The sequence below is a fragment of the Nuphar pumila genome, chromosome 11, assembly GCF_984573655.1.
Source record: "Nuphar pumila chromosome 11, dmNupPumi1.hap1.1, whole genome shotgun sequence".
NCBI lineage: Eukaryota > Viridiplantae > Streptophyta > Magnoliopsida > Nymphaeales > Nymphaeaceae > Nuphar > Nuphar pumila.
In genome coordinates, this window is record NC_143259.1 from 25,500,582 (window position 1) to 25,517,339 (window position 16,758).

Sequence of the window (16,758 nt, forward strand, 5' to 3'; positions counted from 1 at the left end):
CTGATTGTGTTGCAAATGATGCTGTATCTGTTGCTGGATTGAGGAAGAACAATATTCAGGACGAAGGAAATTCAGAGAAAAGTAGTGTCCTGGACCAAGAAAATACATTGCATGATACTCCTACCAATGGTACGACTTGCATTCTTGGGCTTGACCAACATCGGACATCATTTGTTCTGGAGAAGAAACCAATGTTCCTTTCAAAGGCCTGGAGGGATTGTCTCTGCCAATTATGACTTGTAAGGAGTTATACACCAAAAAAGGTATTATTTATTTGATTGACAAAGAGGACTCAATGGAGGAATATGAGAAGGTGGCAAAGCAGAAGAGAGCAGAGAATTTACAGCAGCAAGAGGGTGCTGAACTTAATTTTCTTAACAAACTTAATCACGTTCAGCAGATAGAGATTCTTAGTGGCATTGCAGACATGAAGAATGAATTTCGTTCATTCCTGGTTTGTCTCTTCAACTTCAAGCATGTCTTTCCTTGTTTTCTTTTCCATCTCAATAATGCATTAGTTTTTAAGCTTCTAATTGTGCTAAATAGTGGTTGCAATGAGAGTGTAGCTTTCCCAGTTGTGATAGTTTGCTTTCTTCTTTCCCATAATTGTTGCAAGACTTTGAGTTTTGTTATGAGATAAGGACAGTTGATTAAAAAAAAAAAATCCGTTGAAAGAGTCTCTATTCCAATTCATAGTTTTCTTTTACCCATCTTTACCCATTTTTCTAACTTGACCCCTTTCATTTCACAGGCTTATTGCCACTACCAGAATGGTACACCTCAATGTACACATTCCAGTTTTGTTGTATTACTCTTATCTTCATCTCATCTCTGTATCATTTGTAACATGTAACTCCTATGTACAGCTGTTGCCAAAACCTGTAACAATAAGAGGGTGTGCCCTTGTTAACACCCTGATTCCTAAGTTATTAAAAACTAGTATATGGCTGCTAGGTTAATAGTCAGTTGAACTCTATCAGACCTTTACACTACCCGCAGATTATGTCGATGGTTGGTGTTTACACACTCTACGGTAGCTAACAACCATGTCATAGTAGCCCCGCCACAGGTTATACCTTTGCATTTGGTCTTGTCGCTACCCATGTTCCTTCCACTGCATTGTATATGTTATATTCATCTTTTCTGTTGCAGAAGTGCAGTCATGATAAACAGCCACCTTCATGAACGGATATATCCATATCCGTTCATGATCTCTTGACCATCTTTTACAAGCTTCGTTATTGATATATAGGGAAGCTCCATACCCATTTTTATCGAAAATTATCTTGTAATTTGGGAAATACGGCTGTGTAAAATCACCTACAGAAACTGTATATACCTATATTTTCTGATTTTACCCATTATATGAAATTTCTATTAATATGTATATTTTCTCATTATATGTATATATATATCTATATATATATATATGTATATCTATGTATATTTACCTATATGTATACGTATATATATATATGTATATATACATATACACACACACATATATATATATATATATATATATATATATATATATATATATATATATACTTATATATATATCCCTTCATGTGCACTTATTTACATATATGAGCCTCCGTGTATCAAATTTCTCATGTAAATACACTTCCATTGTTACATATTATTTAGCACCAATTTTAGCAATTTTTGATATATATACCTCTCTTCGTTGTATATATTATATATATATATACCCATTTTCTTGGTTATCTTGTACTAATTTTCATTTTGCAGGAAAATTTGGATGCTGATTCTTTCTACACTATGTATTTCATTTATTTTGATTTATGTCAAAAACCTGTTATCGTCGCAAAAATTTTCCCGTCTTCCCTTGCTTGCGGAAGAGAGATGCTGATTCAAGCTTTTCATTTTCCTTTGTTAATCCGAGTTCCGACTCGTGATCTCATTACCTTACTCGAGTCCTGACTCAAGCTTTTCATTTTCTTTCGTTGATCCGGGTTCCGACTCGTGATCTCTCAACCTCATTCGAGCTCTGATTCGAGCTCTTCATTTTCTTTGGTTGCTCCGGGTTCCGACTCGAGGTCTCTCTACTTTATTCGAGCTCTTCATTTTCCTTTGTTGATCCGGGTTCCGACTCGAGATCTCTTTATCTTATTCAAGCTCTGATTCGAGCTCTTCATTTTCTTTTGTTGATCCGGGTTCCGACTCGAGATCTCTTTATCTTATTTGAGCTCTGATTCAAGCTCTTCATCTTCTCTGTTGATCCGAGTTCCGACTCGTGATCTCTTTACCTTATTCGAGCTCTGATTTGAGCTCTTCATTTTCCTTTGTTGATCCGGGTTCCGACTCGAGATCTCTCTACTTTATTCGAGCTCTGATTCGAGCTCTTCATTTTCTTTTGTTGATCCGGGTTCCGACTCGTGATCTCATTATCTTACTCGATCCCTGACTCGAGCTCTTCATTTTCTTTTATTGATCCGGGTTCCGACTCATGATCTCATTACCTTACTCGAGCCCTAACTCGAGCTCTTCATTTTCTTTTGTTGATCCGGGTTCCGACTCGAGATCTCTTTATCTTATCCAAGCTCTAATTCAAGAACTTCATTTTCTTTTGTTGATCCGAGTTCCGACTCGTAATCTCTCAACCTCATTCGAGCTCTGATTTGAGCTCTTCATTTCCTTTTATTGATCCGGGTTCCGACCTGAGATCTCTTTATCTCATTCGAGCTCAGATTCGAGCTTGTCATTTTCTTTTGTTGATCCGAGTTCCGACTCGTGATCTCTTTATCTCATTCGAGCTCAGATTCGAGCTCTTCCTTTTCTTTTGTTGATCCGGGTTCATACTCGAGATCTCTTTATTTACTCGAGCCCTGACTCGAGCTCTTCATTTTCTTTTGTTGATCTGGGTTTCGACTCGTGATCTCTGTATTTTATTCGAGCTCTGACTCGAACTCATCATTCTCCTTTGTTGATCCAAGTCATTTCGATCCTCAGAGTCTGTCAATTGCTCAAATTTGATATTTTACCCACCAATTTCCAATTTAAATCTTTGGATCATGCAATTCTTTAATTCTGACCTCTAGGTCACCCAATTTCAATTCCAATTCCAATTCTCAATTCTCAATTCCAAATTTTCAATGTCGACCTCCAGGTCATTTAATTTCCAATTTTGACCTTCGGGTCACTCAATTCTGAATTTCAACCTTCGGGTCACACAATTTTGACCTTTCGGTCAACCAATTCTCAATTTCGAATGTTAGGTCATCCTATTTCGACCTCCGGGTCATTCAAATTTCCCACAATCAATTTTCCAAGTTTCAATTTCGACCTTTGGGTCAATCAATCTCAAGATCCAATTTCAATCATTTTCTCTTGTGAGAGACCCTTTTTAGGGAGAGTTCGAGAGAGCTCGTTCTTTTCGCATGCTATCCAATTCGTTCACTTAGCCCCTTTTCAGGGAGAATTTGAAGGGACTCGCGTCTTTGTGAACCGTTTGCAAAACAATTTCCAATTTCACACAAGGAACCCTTTTAAAGGGAGAGGCTCGACGGAGACTCGCTTTTCTTGTGCCCCCCCCCACCCCCCAATTTTCATACTAGACCAATTTTGTCATGAAGGACCCTCTTTTCAGGGAGAGTGTGATGGAATCGTTCATTTTATGATCCAATTTTCAGACCTCACTATTATCGGCCCCTTTCCATAAGAGAAGCCTAATATTAAGGAGCTTTGACGAAAGCTTAATTTCTATTCGAAAGTTCGTTTTGCAAACACCTCCTCTTCAGGGAAGAGAGGAGTATTTTCCATTTCCCATTCAGGTAAGGGTTAAACCTGAGTCTCTCTTTTTGGGGGAAAAGAGAGGAGAATTTTCGTCACGGATGTGTTGAGCCGGACCTCAAATGCTCACTTTTACCAAAGATTTCAAGAAAATTTTGTCAATTTGTCAATCAATTATTTGTTGATTTCAAAAAATTTATTATACAAATCTTTACCTCAGTCTACCTTCAGCATTACTCCCAAGAGAGTGAAGCTTTTGCGAGAAGAGATTCAAATTTCAAATTCTTTCTATTGGCCAACCAAAAGGATGAAGGATAAATCCTCGATATGGCCAGAAAAGAAGATTCAATGTTATTGAAAAGCCATAGATGATTGATATTGATCGCAGTCAATGGCACATATTTAAAGATTATTCTTGTAAAACGAGGCAGTGGAAATATCCTGAGCACTAGAAAAAGAGAGCATTTACCCAAGCCCTGTCTCCTTACGATGCAATTAAATATCCGCAAAAGGGATCTCTCAATTGTCGTCAAGATGAAGGCGAATTAAGCGAGTAGACCCCCGGGGCCAAAGAAGATTTGAAACATCTCCAAGATGACGGAGTTTGTGACAGATCCTTCCAGGGAAAGTCCAAAGCACTGTCGAGATGAAGGCAGATGCGATGAACCTCCCGACAATCCCTAAAAGATATTTAATTTCAGCTATCATCCAAAGATCTCCCAGCCCATGAGCCAATATCGTCAAAGAAAGATCGAAACATCTCCAAGTTGAAGGAGTTTGTGACGTACCCTTCCCAAAAGAGAGCAAGAGAGGAAAAAGAGAGAGAGAAAAAGTCAGAACATCTCCAAAATGAAGGAGAATGTAGTAAAAACCCAAGAGAGCCAAAAGAGTGCAACAAGATTATCATGAGAGAAGCTCCTAGGATATCAAACTGCCAAATTTATCAAGAATCCTCTTTAAATGGGTGAAATTCTATTATCAATATTCTTTCATCAACTGCTTTCATAATATCAAATTCTCTTTCTTGTTCATATCAAGGAAATTGATAACCTCCTGGAAGAAGGTCAATCGCAAGCAATTTGGATGCTAAATCTTGATTCTACGAAGTGAATCTCGTTTGGAGGTAATGCTTCAGGTAGAAAAGAAGGAATATCTTTGCAACGATGTGCATCATTTTCAAATACTTTGAATCAACAACAAAATTCTCAACATTTTGACAATATTTTCTAGCTATCCTGTCGTGAAGTGAGAGTTTGATATCCGTCTTTGATATATCCCGACACCAATTTTAAATCCCTCTTAAGGACTTGATTCCTTCCCTTCTTTGAGAGCGAGTTCTCAGATTTGCACACTTCCCTGTGTCCCCACTGTCCCACCATAGACAGTCCCATTTCGGTTCGAGGTCGAACCAACAAATCATTTCTCGCAAAAGGCAATTTCAAAAGCTATTTAGTCTCAGCAATGAGATGCCCAAAATCAACCCATTTTCAAGCTTTAGGGATCCCATTTTCCTTCCTTTTGCAAAACCCCTGTCGGATTTACTGTACAAAATCCGAAGGTTCCATCATACCATTCCATTTTCCCGCCCGATCTGGATAAGGGTACAAACCTGAGCCTCATTCAAAGAGGTATTCCACCCGATCAGGTTAAGTGTATAAACCTGAATCTCATTTCAATGAGATATTGCATTCCCCAATCAGGTCAAGGGTTAAAACCTGAACTTCGTTCCACGCAAGGTATTTCTGTCCCATCCAGGTTAAGGGCAAAAACCTGAAATTCGCTCTCTCAGAGCAAATCCGTTTCCTCTTCATTTCTCTATTACATATCTACCATTTTCCTCGGGCTAATTTCTTCATACCCAGTCAGATCTTTCTAAACTGAGGCATTTTATATATATAGCCCAAATTTGGAGTGTTTTTCTTTGCCACTAAGCTCAACCATAAGCCGGCTTAGTAGCAAAGAGGGGCATCTATAAACACCCTAAATTTTCACTCACCTTCTTGACATCGCCCTCAATCGGCACATTTCAGTTCTCCGGAATCAATGAAGGGCAAAATTGTCATTTTCTGAGTTTAGACCTTGCAAAAAATCTAAAATTTCATTCTTGAGCCTCAAAATTTTTATATTAAGGTTCAGAGACATCTTCAAATTGCAAAATTTCAAAATCCTTTTTCTGGACAAAAAGCTAAAATTTTCAAGTCCGAGCTCAGAGTGACATTTCATAGAACATGTCTTTGCATAGCATTGCATCATTTCACTGCACAACATGTCATTTTGAGATCCAGAACTCCTGATTTTCAAAATTGTCAATCCAGATTTGATCTTTAAACTTTTTCAAATTGATTTTTAAAACCCTGGGTATTCAAAATTACCAATTTTTCCCATTTTACCCCCAGGACTTTGAATTACAAAATTTTTTTCTCAAGGAAAACAATCTGGATATTTGGATATTGATTTTAAAGATTTTATCTCAAAACTTTTTGCAAAAAGATTTTAAATCTCTTTACAAAATTTTTTACATTTATTTTATCCATATTTTTGCCCTGAAAAACCAATTTTTTCAAATTCTTGAAAACAAATAATGTTTTATCTTGTATTTTCAAATAAATGGAGCGGGACCCACCTTTTAACTAGAATCATACTTAGACTCCCAGGTAAGTTTCTTATTCTCAAGCGGGACCCACCCGGAGATCGCATCAATTTGCAAATTTTTCTTTTTAATTTCTCAATATTATTTATTTATTTATTTTAGTTAGTGGGCCCACACACATGTGGCACCCCAATTGAAAATAAAAGACTTGCAAAAACAAAACAAAACTTTATTTTCAAAAGGATTTTAAAAGTGGATGGAGGTGGCATTTCCATAAAAGCCTCTCATTTATTTCAACATTCATTTTTTTATTCCTTTTTATTGATTTGTTTAAATAAAATTTTTTTTAGAAGGATGCAGCCTTAAATGGCACAGCCGAATTTCCCTAAAGAAATAAATTTAATTTTACCTAAAACCTAGGTAAATGAAACCAAATTTTGAAAAATCATAAGGTGCACCACTCTTGAAACGGTTATTTCAAAAAAAATTCAAAAAGGAGGTAACAAAACCTCATGAATGGGGGGGGCTGCGTTTTTCTTCAAGGGGGCTGGAATTTTTTTTTTTAAAAGGGAAGGCTATTGATTCATCAAAGAGGAGAAGGAGCTGGCCGATTGAGGCTGGAGAGAGGAGAAGGAGCTGGCCGATTGAGGCTGGAGAGAGGAGAGAGGGCCGATTAATTGGTTCTTTTCCTGTTTTGCAGGGGGGCCATTCAGCGTGGAGTTCTTCCACCTCCAACCAACTGCCGCACATCCATCTTCAGCCCAGCGTTTTTCATCCATTCCAACACAGCTACATCACCATCCTGCACCTATCTTTAGCCCAGCCAACTGTTGTCCGTCCCTTTTCATTCAGCCCAGCCAACATCTTCATCTTCTTCAGCCCACCTTCCTCCAGCCCAGCAAGAAGAAGCTTCCAATCCTCCAACTCTTGGTGGGCTGGGTGGCATTTCGTAGGGTACAGAGGATCAATCAGGCTGCTGCTCATTCCCTTCAGCCCAATAGAAGAGGATTAGGTCTCTTCATTGCTGGTTATAGGAGACCTAGTTGATTCCTTTCTACCGTCTCCTTCATCCCAGCAGCAAAGAAGCACCCTCTTACTGCTATTTACAAAACCGTTGGGTGCAGGGGATCTACAAGATACCTAGGGATGATGAAGGAGAGCTTTCGTATGCAGATTTCATATGTCAAGATTGTGCACTCACTTGTTCTTTCTTGAAACTTTACCCTCCATCCGTTTGGGCACTATCTGGTAGTAAGGGTGTGGGAATCCAAAATGAATCTTCATCTTCTGCGGTTCCTGATAAGGATAGTTCTCCTGAAAATCCAAAATCTGATTGTGTTGCAAATGATGCTGTATCTGTTGCTGGATTGAGGAAGAACAATATTCAGGACGAAGGAAATTCAGAGAAAAGCAGTGTCCTAGACCAAGAAAATACATTGCATGATACTCCTGCCAATGGTACGACTTGCATTCTTGGGCTTGACCAACATCGGACATCATTTGTTCTGGAGAAGAAACCAATGTTCCTTTCAAAGGCCTGGAGGGATTGTCTCTGCCAATGTATGACTTGTAAGGAGTTATACACCAAAAAAGGTACTATTTATTTGATTGACAAAGAGGACTCAATGAAGGAATATGAGAAGGTGGCAAAGCAGAAGAGAGCAGAGAATTTACAGCAGCAAGAGGGTGCTGAACTTAATTTTCTTAACAAACGTAATCACGTTCAGCAGATAGAGATTCTTAGTGGCATTGCAGACATGAAGAATGAATTTCGATCATTCCTGGTTTGTCTCTTCAACTTCAAGCATGTCTTTCCTTGTTTTCTTTTCCATCTCAATAATGCATTAGTTTTTAAGCTTTTAATTGTGCTAAATAGTGGTTGCAATGAGAGTGTAGCTTTCCCAGTTGTGATAGTTTGCTTTCTTCTTTCCCATAATTGTTGCGAGACTTTGAGTTTTGTTATGAGATAAGGACAGTTGATTAAAAAAAAAAATCCGTTGAAAGAGTCTATATTCCAATTCATAGTTTTCTTTTACCCATCTTTACCCATTTTTCTAACTTGACCCCTTTCATTTCACAGGCTTATTGCCACTACCAGAATGGTACACCTCAATGTACACATTCCAGTTTTGTTGTATTACTCTTATCTTCATCTCATCTCTGTATCATTTGTAACATGCAACTCCTATGTACAGCTGTTGCCAAAACCTGTAACAATAAGAGGGTGTGCCCTTGTTAACACCCTGATTCCTAAGTTATTAAAAACTAGTATATGACTGCTAGGTTAATAGTCAGTTGAACTCCATCAGACCTTTACACTACCCGCAGATTATGTCGATGGTTGGTGTTTACACACTCTACGGTAGCTAACAATCATATCATAGTAGCCCCGCCACAGGTTATACCTTTGCATTTGGTCTTGTCGCTACCCATGTTCCTTCCACTGCATTGTATATGTTATATTCATCTTTTCTGCTGCAGGAGTGCAGTCATGATAAACAGCCACCTTCATGAACAGATATATCCATATCCGTTCATGATCTCTTGACCATCTTTTACAAGCTTCATTATTGATATATAGGGAAGCTCCATACCCATTTTTATCGAAAATTATCTTGTAATTTGGGAAATACGGCTGTGTAAAATCACCTACAGAAACTGTATATACCTATATTTTCTGATTTTACCCATTATATGGAATTTCTATTAATATGTATATTTTCTCATTATATGTATATATATATATATATATATATATATATATATACGTATACATATATATAGGTAAATATACATATATATATATATATATATATATATTTATCTCTATATATATATATATATATATATGTATATATAAATATACATATATATATATATATATATATATATATATATATATATATATATATATATATATATATGTATGTATATCCCTTCATGTGCACTTATTTACATATATGAGCCTTCGTGTATCTAATTTCTCATGTAAATACACTTTCATTGTTACATATCATTTAGCACCAATTTTAGCAATTTTTGATATATATATATATACCTCTCTTCGTTGTATATATTATATATATACCCATTTTCTTGGTTATCTTGTACTAATTTTCATTTTGCAGGAAAATTTGGAGGATGCTGATTCTTTCTACACTATGTATTTCATTTATTTTGATTTATGTCAGAGATGTAATAATCAAATTTGGAATAATATTTACTTTTACTGCTTATATTAGGCTGCATCTCATATAGTTTGATTTCAGTAATATCCTGATTCTATGATGCATATATCTCAAATTTTCAAAATTCACCATGGATGAACACAAATGGCACGTGCACGAACTCTTAGAGAGTTGATGAACTCGGTGGAATCCATATTTACGGCCCTAGTCGGAATATGGACGAGACCTAGATCCATCATATTTCTACCAGTTACATTGAGCCTATACTCTTAGGCTATCTTGAAAATGCACATCATATTTCTAAATTTTCAAAATATTATGAATTAACTCAAGTAAACTCTGAACATATTCATGGCCACAGTCAGAATATGTGAAGGATTTACTTTGACTTAATCCACATTTTTTTCAACAAATTTTTCAGAAATCTTTTCAAAGTGCATTCATTCATTCAAATCATCTGCATCATCTGTTTTTCTCATGATTTTCTCAAGATTTTCTCAAGAATTTTTCACTTCATGGAAATATATTTCTCAAGAAACTATGATGATATTCGGAGTTGGATTTCCCAAATCAAAGTTTTCCCATGATTTTCCCTAAAAAGTTATTTTCTTAAGATCTATTTTCAAAAGGAATTTTCATCTTTCTCAAGAATCAAAAATTGATTTTCAGATATTTCAAGGACAATATTTTCAGAATTTCAATTTCCTAAGTTCTAAATTTCCTTCTCCAATGAGTTTTCCTGTAGATTTTCCCTCATTTTCCTAAGAAAATTCTCAAAGTCCGAGTTTTCCTAACAAGTGTTTTCCTTTTCAAATATTCATCTTTTCTCAAGAATTCCTTCAGTTTTCCTGAGATTCTCATTTCTTCATGGTTTTCCAAGTCTTTATAAACTTTCTCAAAATTTTCCTGAAATTCTCATTTCTTCATGGTTTTCCAAGTCCTTATAAACTTTCTCAAGATTTTCTCGAGATTCTCACTTCTTCAAGATTTTCCAAATCTTTATAAACTTTCTCAAGATTTCAAACCTTCTTTATCTGAGATTCTTGAGAGATTGATTTCCAGCTTTTCCTGAAAAATTTTCAACTCCAAATATTTTCTAAGCATACATCATATTTTCCAACTTGCATTTTACAAAATTACATAGCACATGCCTGAATTCTCTGTGCATTTAGGATAGAACGCAATTTCAATGATTTTACTAAGTCAAGCACAATTTTGGTCCTTGGTTCGATTACCCCTGTTAAAGGTGGCAGGAACGGTCGAACCTCGTACCGACAGGTCGAGCCCCATCCCATGGATTTTCCCGCAATTTTCAAAACGGATGCGAGTATTTCAAAATAATTTCCAAAATCCGGTCTAGTTTGAATGGCGAAAGCATTTCTCTCTCTCTTCCGCAAGGAAGGGAAGACGGGAAAAATTTTGCGACGATAACAGAGGGCTCAGCCCCTCCCCTGCCTTGACAGAGGAAAAATAGAGAAGAGGGGAGGCGAGCCCCTCCTCTGCCGAAAGAACCACAAAGAGGCAAGGGCTCCGCCCCTGCCGAGAAACCCACAAAAGGCAAGGGGCAGAAGCCCCTGCTGAAAGGGTGGGCCGACACAGGAAGCTTCTCTCCCTGCCGGCAAAACAAGAGGGATAGGGGGAGCGGAGCACTCTACCGACACAGTGAGTGACAGGGGGTAGAGCCCCCTGCCGGCGAATGGCGACGACAGGGGGCTCTCCCCCCCTGTCAATCGACCCAAAGAGAGACAGGCTGGGGGGAGTCCCCCTGCCGACGACAGGGGGATCAGCTCCCCCTCTGTCGACTTGAGAAAGGCAGGGGGTAACCCCCTGCCGATGAGAGGCGACGGCAGGGGGCGTTGCCCCCCTGTCGGTTGACCCCACACCGAGAAGAAGAAGTGGAAGAGGAGGCGCAAGGAAGAGATAAGAGGGGAGGTGGAAGCGTACCTGGGGTCGCCGGAGCCTTTGCAGCACAGAGAGGGAAGGAGATGGCCGACAGCAACGACGCCGAAGGGAGGTCGCAGGTAGCAGCGGCGTCGAAGGGAGAAGGGAAGAGAGAATGAGAGACAGTGAGGGAGAGAGAGTAGGTCGGGGAAGAGAGACCGAGAGACGAGAGGGGGAAAAGGCGCTGAGGGGGAGAGAGATCGAGAGAGGAAGAAGGGGGGCGGGGGTTCTCTCTGAACCCCTGCCTCGCTGTCTTCAAAAGACACGGGAGGCGGTGCCTCCCTTTCGGGTCCGGGTTGGGTCCGGATCCGGATCCGGATCCGACCCGAATCTAAGCTTAATGTTTTTTTCTGTTTATTACATCCTACCCTCCTTAAAAAAATTTCGTTCGCGAAATTACCTTGACCTACATTAATAAAAATACAAGTCAGGGTAATTTTTCCTAATATTTGACCATTCGTCAGCTGAATCTTTGTTCGAGTTCCTTGCCATCCTTGGAGTAAACAAGGAAATACCCAAGATCAAAATCTCAGGAGGCTCGAAAAAGAAGCCAAAAACGTCTATACTATTCATGCGTAACATGAGTAGTTCACAAAAAACCCAACAATGCTGGTACATAAGCATAACATGTCAAGTCATTTAGCTTAACAACGCTAAAAACATCTATAAAATAAGAAAAATTATATACTTACAGAGCGATGCGGATGCTCAATGGTCAAGAATCCTTACTTCCCTTAGCTTTGATACCAAGTTGTAACACCCCAAATTTCAAACTTGCAAACCTTTTCAGAAAAACTGGCAAGAGACTACAAATATCTCTTTCCTTCAGAGTTGTTTTATGAAATCAGTGAAAGATTTTGCTTTTGATAAATCATAAGGCAAGCTGACAACTTTGGGTACGTTAGCTAAAAGAGCCAAAACTCACAAGATTCGGATATCCCAAGGAAAATTCGATACAAACCCATAGCGTCCAGGACGCGAGCTAAGAGCAGGAAGAAGAAGTCTTGAAGCCATCTTGCAATCGCGCCATCGCCCGTAGTGTACCAAATCATCACCTGTACCCATAGAATGGGTTAGTTTCGCAAAAAACTAGTAGGTGCACAAGAGAGACTACAAGAAACTGAATTAAGTACATTTAATTCAGTAGGTTACGCAGTTTAAAGCAGATATGCAGTTAAACAGGTAAGCAATGCAAGCAAGTAAATAGTGCAAACACGTAAGCAGTACAAGCGAATAAGGTGTGCGAGCGAGTAAGTAGTGCAAGCGAGTAAGCAATGCAAATGCGTAAGTAGTGCAAACGGTAAGCAGTTCAACCCAAGTAAGTAGTGCAACTGACCAACGCAGCATACGATCCATTTGATCGTAAGCTGTGAACTACTACGCAACAAGCTTGTCCTCGTTCCTAGAACGAGGTCTCCGCATCTAATCACCATCGGGACATAGTTAGTCACTCTCTACTTCTAACCAACGCTTTGTCCTGAACGACCTTAATCTATCCTCATCTCTCAAAGTCTTACGCGGCTAACCATCACCGGTTATGACACACTAAGGCGTCAGACCTTCTTAGAAAAGCTCACCCTTCCGTAGAAGGTCCAAAACATGCTCACTAACTCAAATCGCTAACGATCTGACTCTCACACCTGAGTCAAGCATGTAATCATGCTAAAACAGAAAGCCAAAACTATGAATTCATAGTTGGCTATCACAAACAATCTCAGAAGATCGTCACAGCTCACCATAACTTTTTATGGTAAGCAAAAATACAAGATCCACGTCGGATCGTTCGGTCTGAGAGATATACGACCGGACAAAGAATTACCGCCCTAGAGGGTATACCTGATCTTGGACCCTACACTTCCTCACAGGAGTTCACCGTCTTTGTGGCTACCCATTTGTGGACAATGTACATCCTCACAGAGATCTCCCACTCTAGCCGGGTCTCCTGATCTGGGAAATGTATAACCTCACAGCGAAACCTTTGGGAGATCAGTCCCTAACAAATGCCATATCCAATGAAAATCATTGCGATACATGCATCCACACAAATGACCGCTCTCAGGGTCGATAGCCACTAATACAAACAACAAGATCAACGTCGGATCACCTGGTCTGATAAATGTATAACCTCACAAGGAATTCCGCCCTAGATGGTATACCTGGTCTTGGACCATACACTTCCACACAGGAGTTCACCGTCTTTGTAGCTACCCGTTCGTGGACAGTGTACATCCTCACAGAGAATCTACCACTCTAGTCGGGTACCTGGTCTTGATCATACACGCCCTTGCAGATAATCCTTTGGAGATCAGGTGCTTGACAAACACCCTACTCGGTGATACACGCATCTATACAATCGACTGCTCCGAACAGTTTACTGCTCTCAATGTTAGTAGCCACAATATGAGCACAAGCATGTATATCAGCAATATGCATCGTATCACTCCACGCAGAAGCATATAATCCTACACATCGTATGATTGCCACAAGGAATATTGCAATCCTCAAATAGGCCCTCAAAGCATATGTAAACGACACATGAGAATGCACAGATATGGCAATTCAGTTGATTCTATGGACGAAGGGTAACTAACTCTACCCGTCAGCTAAACAAAACAACTGAATAAGACAAGCACTCATAACAATGCTCGTAAAACATAGCAACTGGTATATTGCTATTATTATAAGCATTTAACTAGTGTGAGAAACTCCTTATTACTCCGCAAAGAACTGCGTAAGCAGTTTAACCAACTAGAGTAACGCCTTGACAGACGTGCACAGTTCAACGAGTAGCATACTGAACTATCGAGCAAGCAAGCGAATTAGTAGTGCAAGCGAAGCAGTAGTGCAAGTGAAGCAGTAGTGCAAGTGAATCAGTAGTGCAAGCGAATCCGTAGTGCAAGCGAATCTCACGACCCACGACCAGTGTGAATAGACCTTATGTCTCGATAATTATTGGCCTGCGGGTACGCGTAGGCAAAACGTAGAAACAACTGAGACTAGTTTGGGCGTATGTTATTCTATGTATTTTCAATAACCCGAATAGCTAGTTGAGTCCTGTGAACACCCCAAATTTTTCAAAGTTTTGTAAAAATGACCCTTTGGCCCCTAACCCCTTTTTCTGAGAAAATCAAGTCATTTCTTCAGATTTTCTGAAATTAAATTCCATATTGATATATTCAAAATCAATTCCGGATCTGAATCCAGTACTTTAAAATCCATATTTTCTCAAAATCCGGATCCAAACCCATTTCTGAAGAAATTTTCTCAAAATGGCTTTTAAAATTCTCAGAAAAATTCCCTTTTGTAAATATTTTTGCAAAAATACAAAAAAATTAGTTTTAATCTTTATTTTCTCACAGATTTTAAGATTTTATTATAAAAATACAAAAAAAAAATTAAAAAGATAATGCAAAAACCAAAAAAAAAAAAAAATTATTAGGAAAGTTATGAGAAAAACAAATGGGTTTAAAATCAATTTTGCTAAAAAAATCAATTTAAAACCGTTTTATGAAAAATCTTTTTACACGAAGCCTCTTTTTGGAAAAACGGAAATTTTTTACAAAAGAACCCTTCTTAGGGTTTCTCTTGGGAAAGACATTGGAAAAAAGGATGGTTGCGCCCTTCTTCATCGCCCTTCTCTCTTTCTCTCTCTTCCATTACCCACCAAAACCCTCTCTTCCTCTAAGCCCTCCATCTCACGAACCCTTCCTTCCTCCACCTTCGATCTCCAACGACCCCTTTCACGAACCTTCTTCATCCTCCTTAAAAGGGCACTCAGAAGAACCCTAAGCCCCCATCCGTTTCTCACCCCTCCATCTCGACATCTCATCTCCACCTTCTTCTCTTTCACGATTCATCATCGCCTTCACCCCCGCACCCCTTTGTTTCTTCTCCTTCCTCTTGTTTTCATCTGTCTTCACCCCATCACAGCATATCTTCCTCTTCTCCCTTCCGGCTTCTTCTTCCCCTTTTTTTTATTACTTCTCTTCTCTGATTTTTCCCATCGCTAAAGGGAACGATCAACTGCAACAAGACCACAAAATCATCCTTCAACAGCACATATAGAAGATTCATTCCCTGGGTTCTTCACCTCCGTTAGTTCAAGGTTTCCCCTGCAAGAGCTGAAGAGCAGTACCTCAAGATCCCTCCTCCGTAGTGTTTAAGAGAGGCCAAATTTCTCTGCAAATACCAGGCAAATATCCCACCTGGTTCTTTCCAATAAGCAGAAATTTCGAAGGAAACTCAACCATTCCCTGCAGTTAAGAGGTAAGAGGTCATCTCCTTCCTCCTTCGATTTCCTGTAGAAATTTGATTCCCATTTTCATTATATCCTTCTGAGCTTCCTTTCATTCTCTTTTGTTTATCTTTTCATTTTTTTTATCACAATGCATAGGTGACAGAGTCGGCCTGCATATAGCAGGATCGACTCACCTCTTGGCAAAAAGCAAAATGGAATTTCCTAATTCGAATATTTCTTTTAGTTTATGTTTGATTTTTTTTGTCAGTTATATAATTTGTTTTTGCTTTATTCACGCTAGTCGGGGTTAATGATTCTCTGTAGTTCATCTGAAACTCAATCCCATCTTCTTGCTTTTTTTTTATTTTTTTTTATTTTTTTTATTTTTGTCTTGTTTTGATTTATGCTCTTTTTCTTGTTGTAATCTATTTCAAACTTTAATATCTGTTTTGATCCTCAAGTTTTATTCCTGTTATCTCGTTTTTTTTATTTTTTGTGAATTTCGATTCCTGTTTTTCCTCTATATTAATTCATGGAGTTTTGATTGAGCATCTATGTGATTATTGATCGATCTAATTCCAGCAATTAAACAATTAATTGTTGTTTGTTGTTGTTATGATTACCTGGATAGCATCCCTTATCATTGATCTGTTCCACTTAAATCCACATTACTGACATAGATAACCTGGTTCATGCCTAAAAAAAAAGGGGGGAGGAGGAATCATCCCCTTTCTTCTGTGCACATGAGTTGCAGAAGCCAGTTTATTGCTTAAGTTTGAAGAGCTTGATGTCAGAGCTCAATTCACTGACCAAACTGTTCAGGATCTGATGTCTAAAATCGATTTGTTAATCGGTTCTTTATGTTGGGTTTGAATCATTGGTGCTTATGACTAACTCACTACGTGAAATAAGACGACCTGAGTTCCCACTGAGTGCATTCATTAAGCCCAGGCTTCTGAAGTGCGTTTGATCCCTGTTAGTTTACTTACCAAAGAGGATTATTTTGCTTCATCATATTTACTTTCTTGTCCAGCGTTAGCCATGAG

The 16,758-nt window shown here is 38.7% G+C and overlaps 1 protein-coding gene across 1 annotated transcript; it reads left to right on the top strand.

Annotated features, from left to right (window-relative positions):
* The first annotated feature begins 295 nt into the window (after positions 1-295).
* Positions 296-8,234, top strand: LOC149822200 (uncharacterized). Its single transcript, XM_089980229.1, has 3 exons — positions 296-454; positions 7,471-8,130; positions 8,223-8,234. Exons 1-3 carry the CDS (start codon positions 296-298, stop codon positions 8,232-8,234), a joined length of 831 nt encoding a protein of 276 aa, XP_089836355.1.
* Positions 8,235-16,758: the final 8,524 nt, after the last annotated feature.

Bases quoted from the DNA above. Each gene is read 5' to 3' on its own strand.
- LOC149822200 (XM_089980229.1), top strand. From the start codon at position 296: ATGGAGGAATATGAGAAGGTGGCAAAGCAGAAGAGAGCAGAGAATTTA. The intron at 455-7,470 runs GTTTGTCTCTTC...CGTTGGGTGCAG, and splicing joins ATGAATTTCGTTCATTCCTG to GGGATCTACAAGATACCTAG.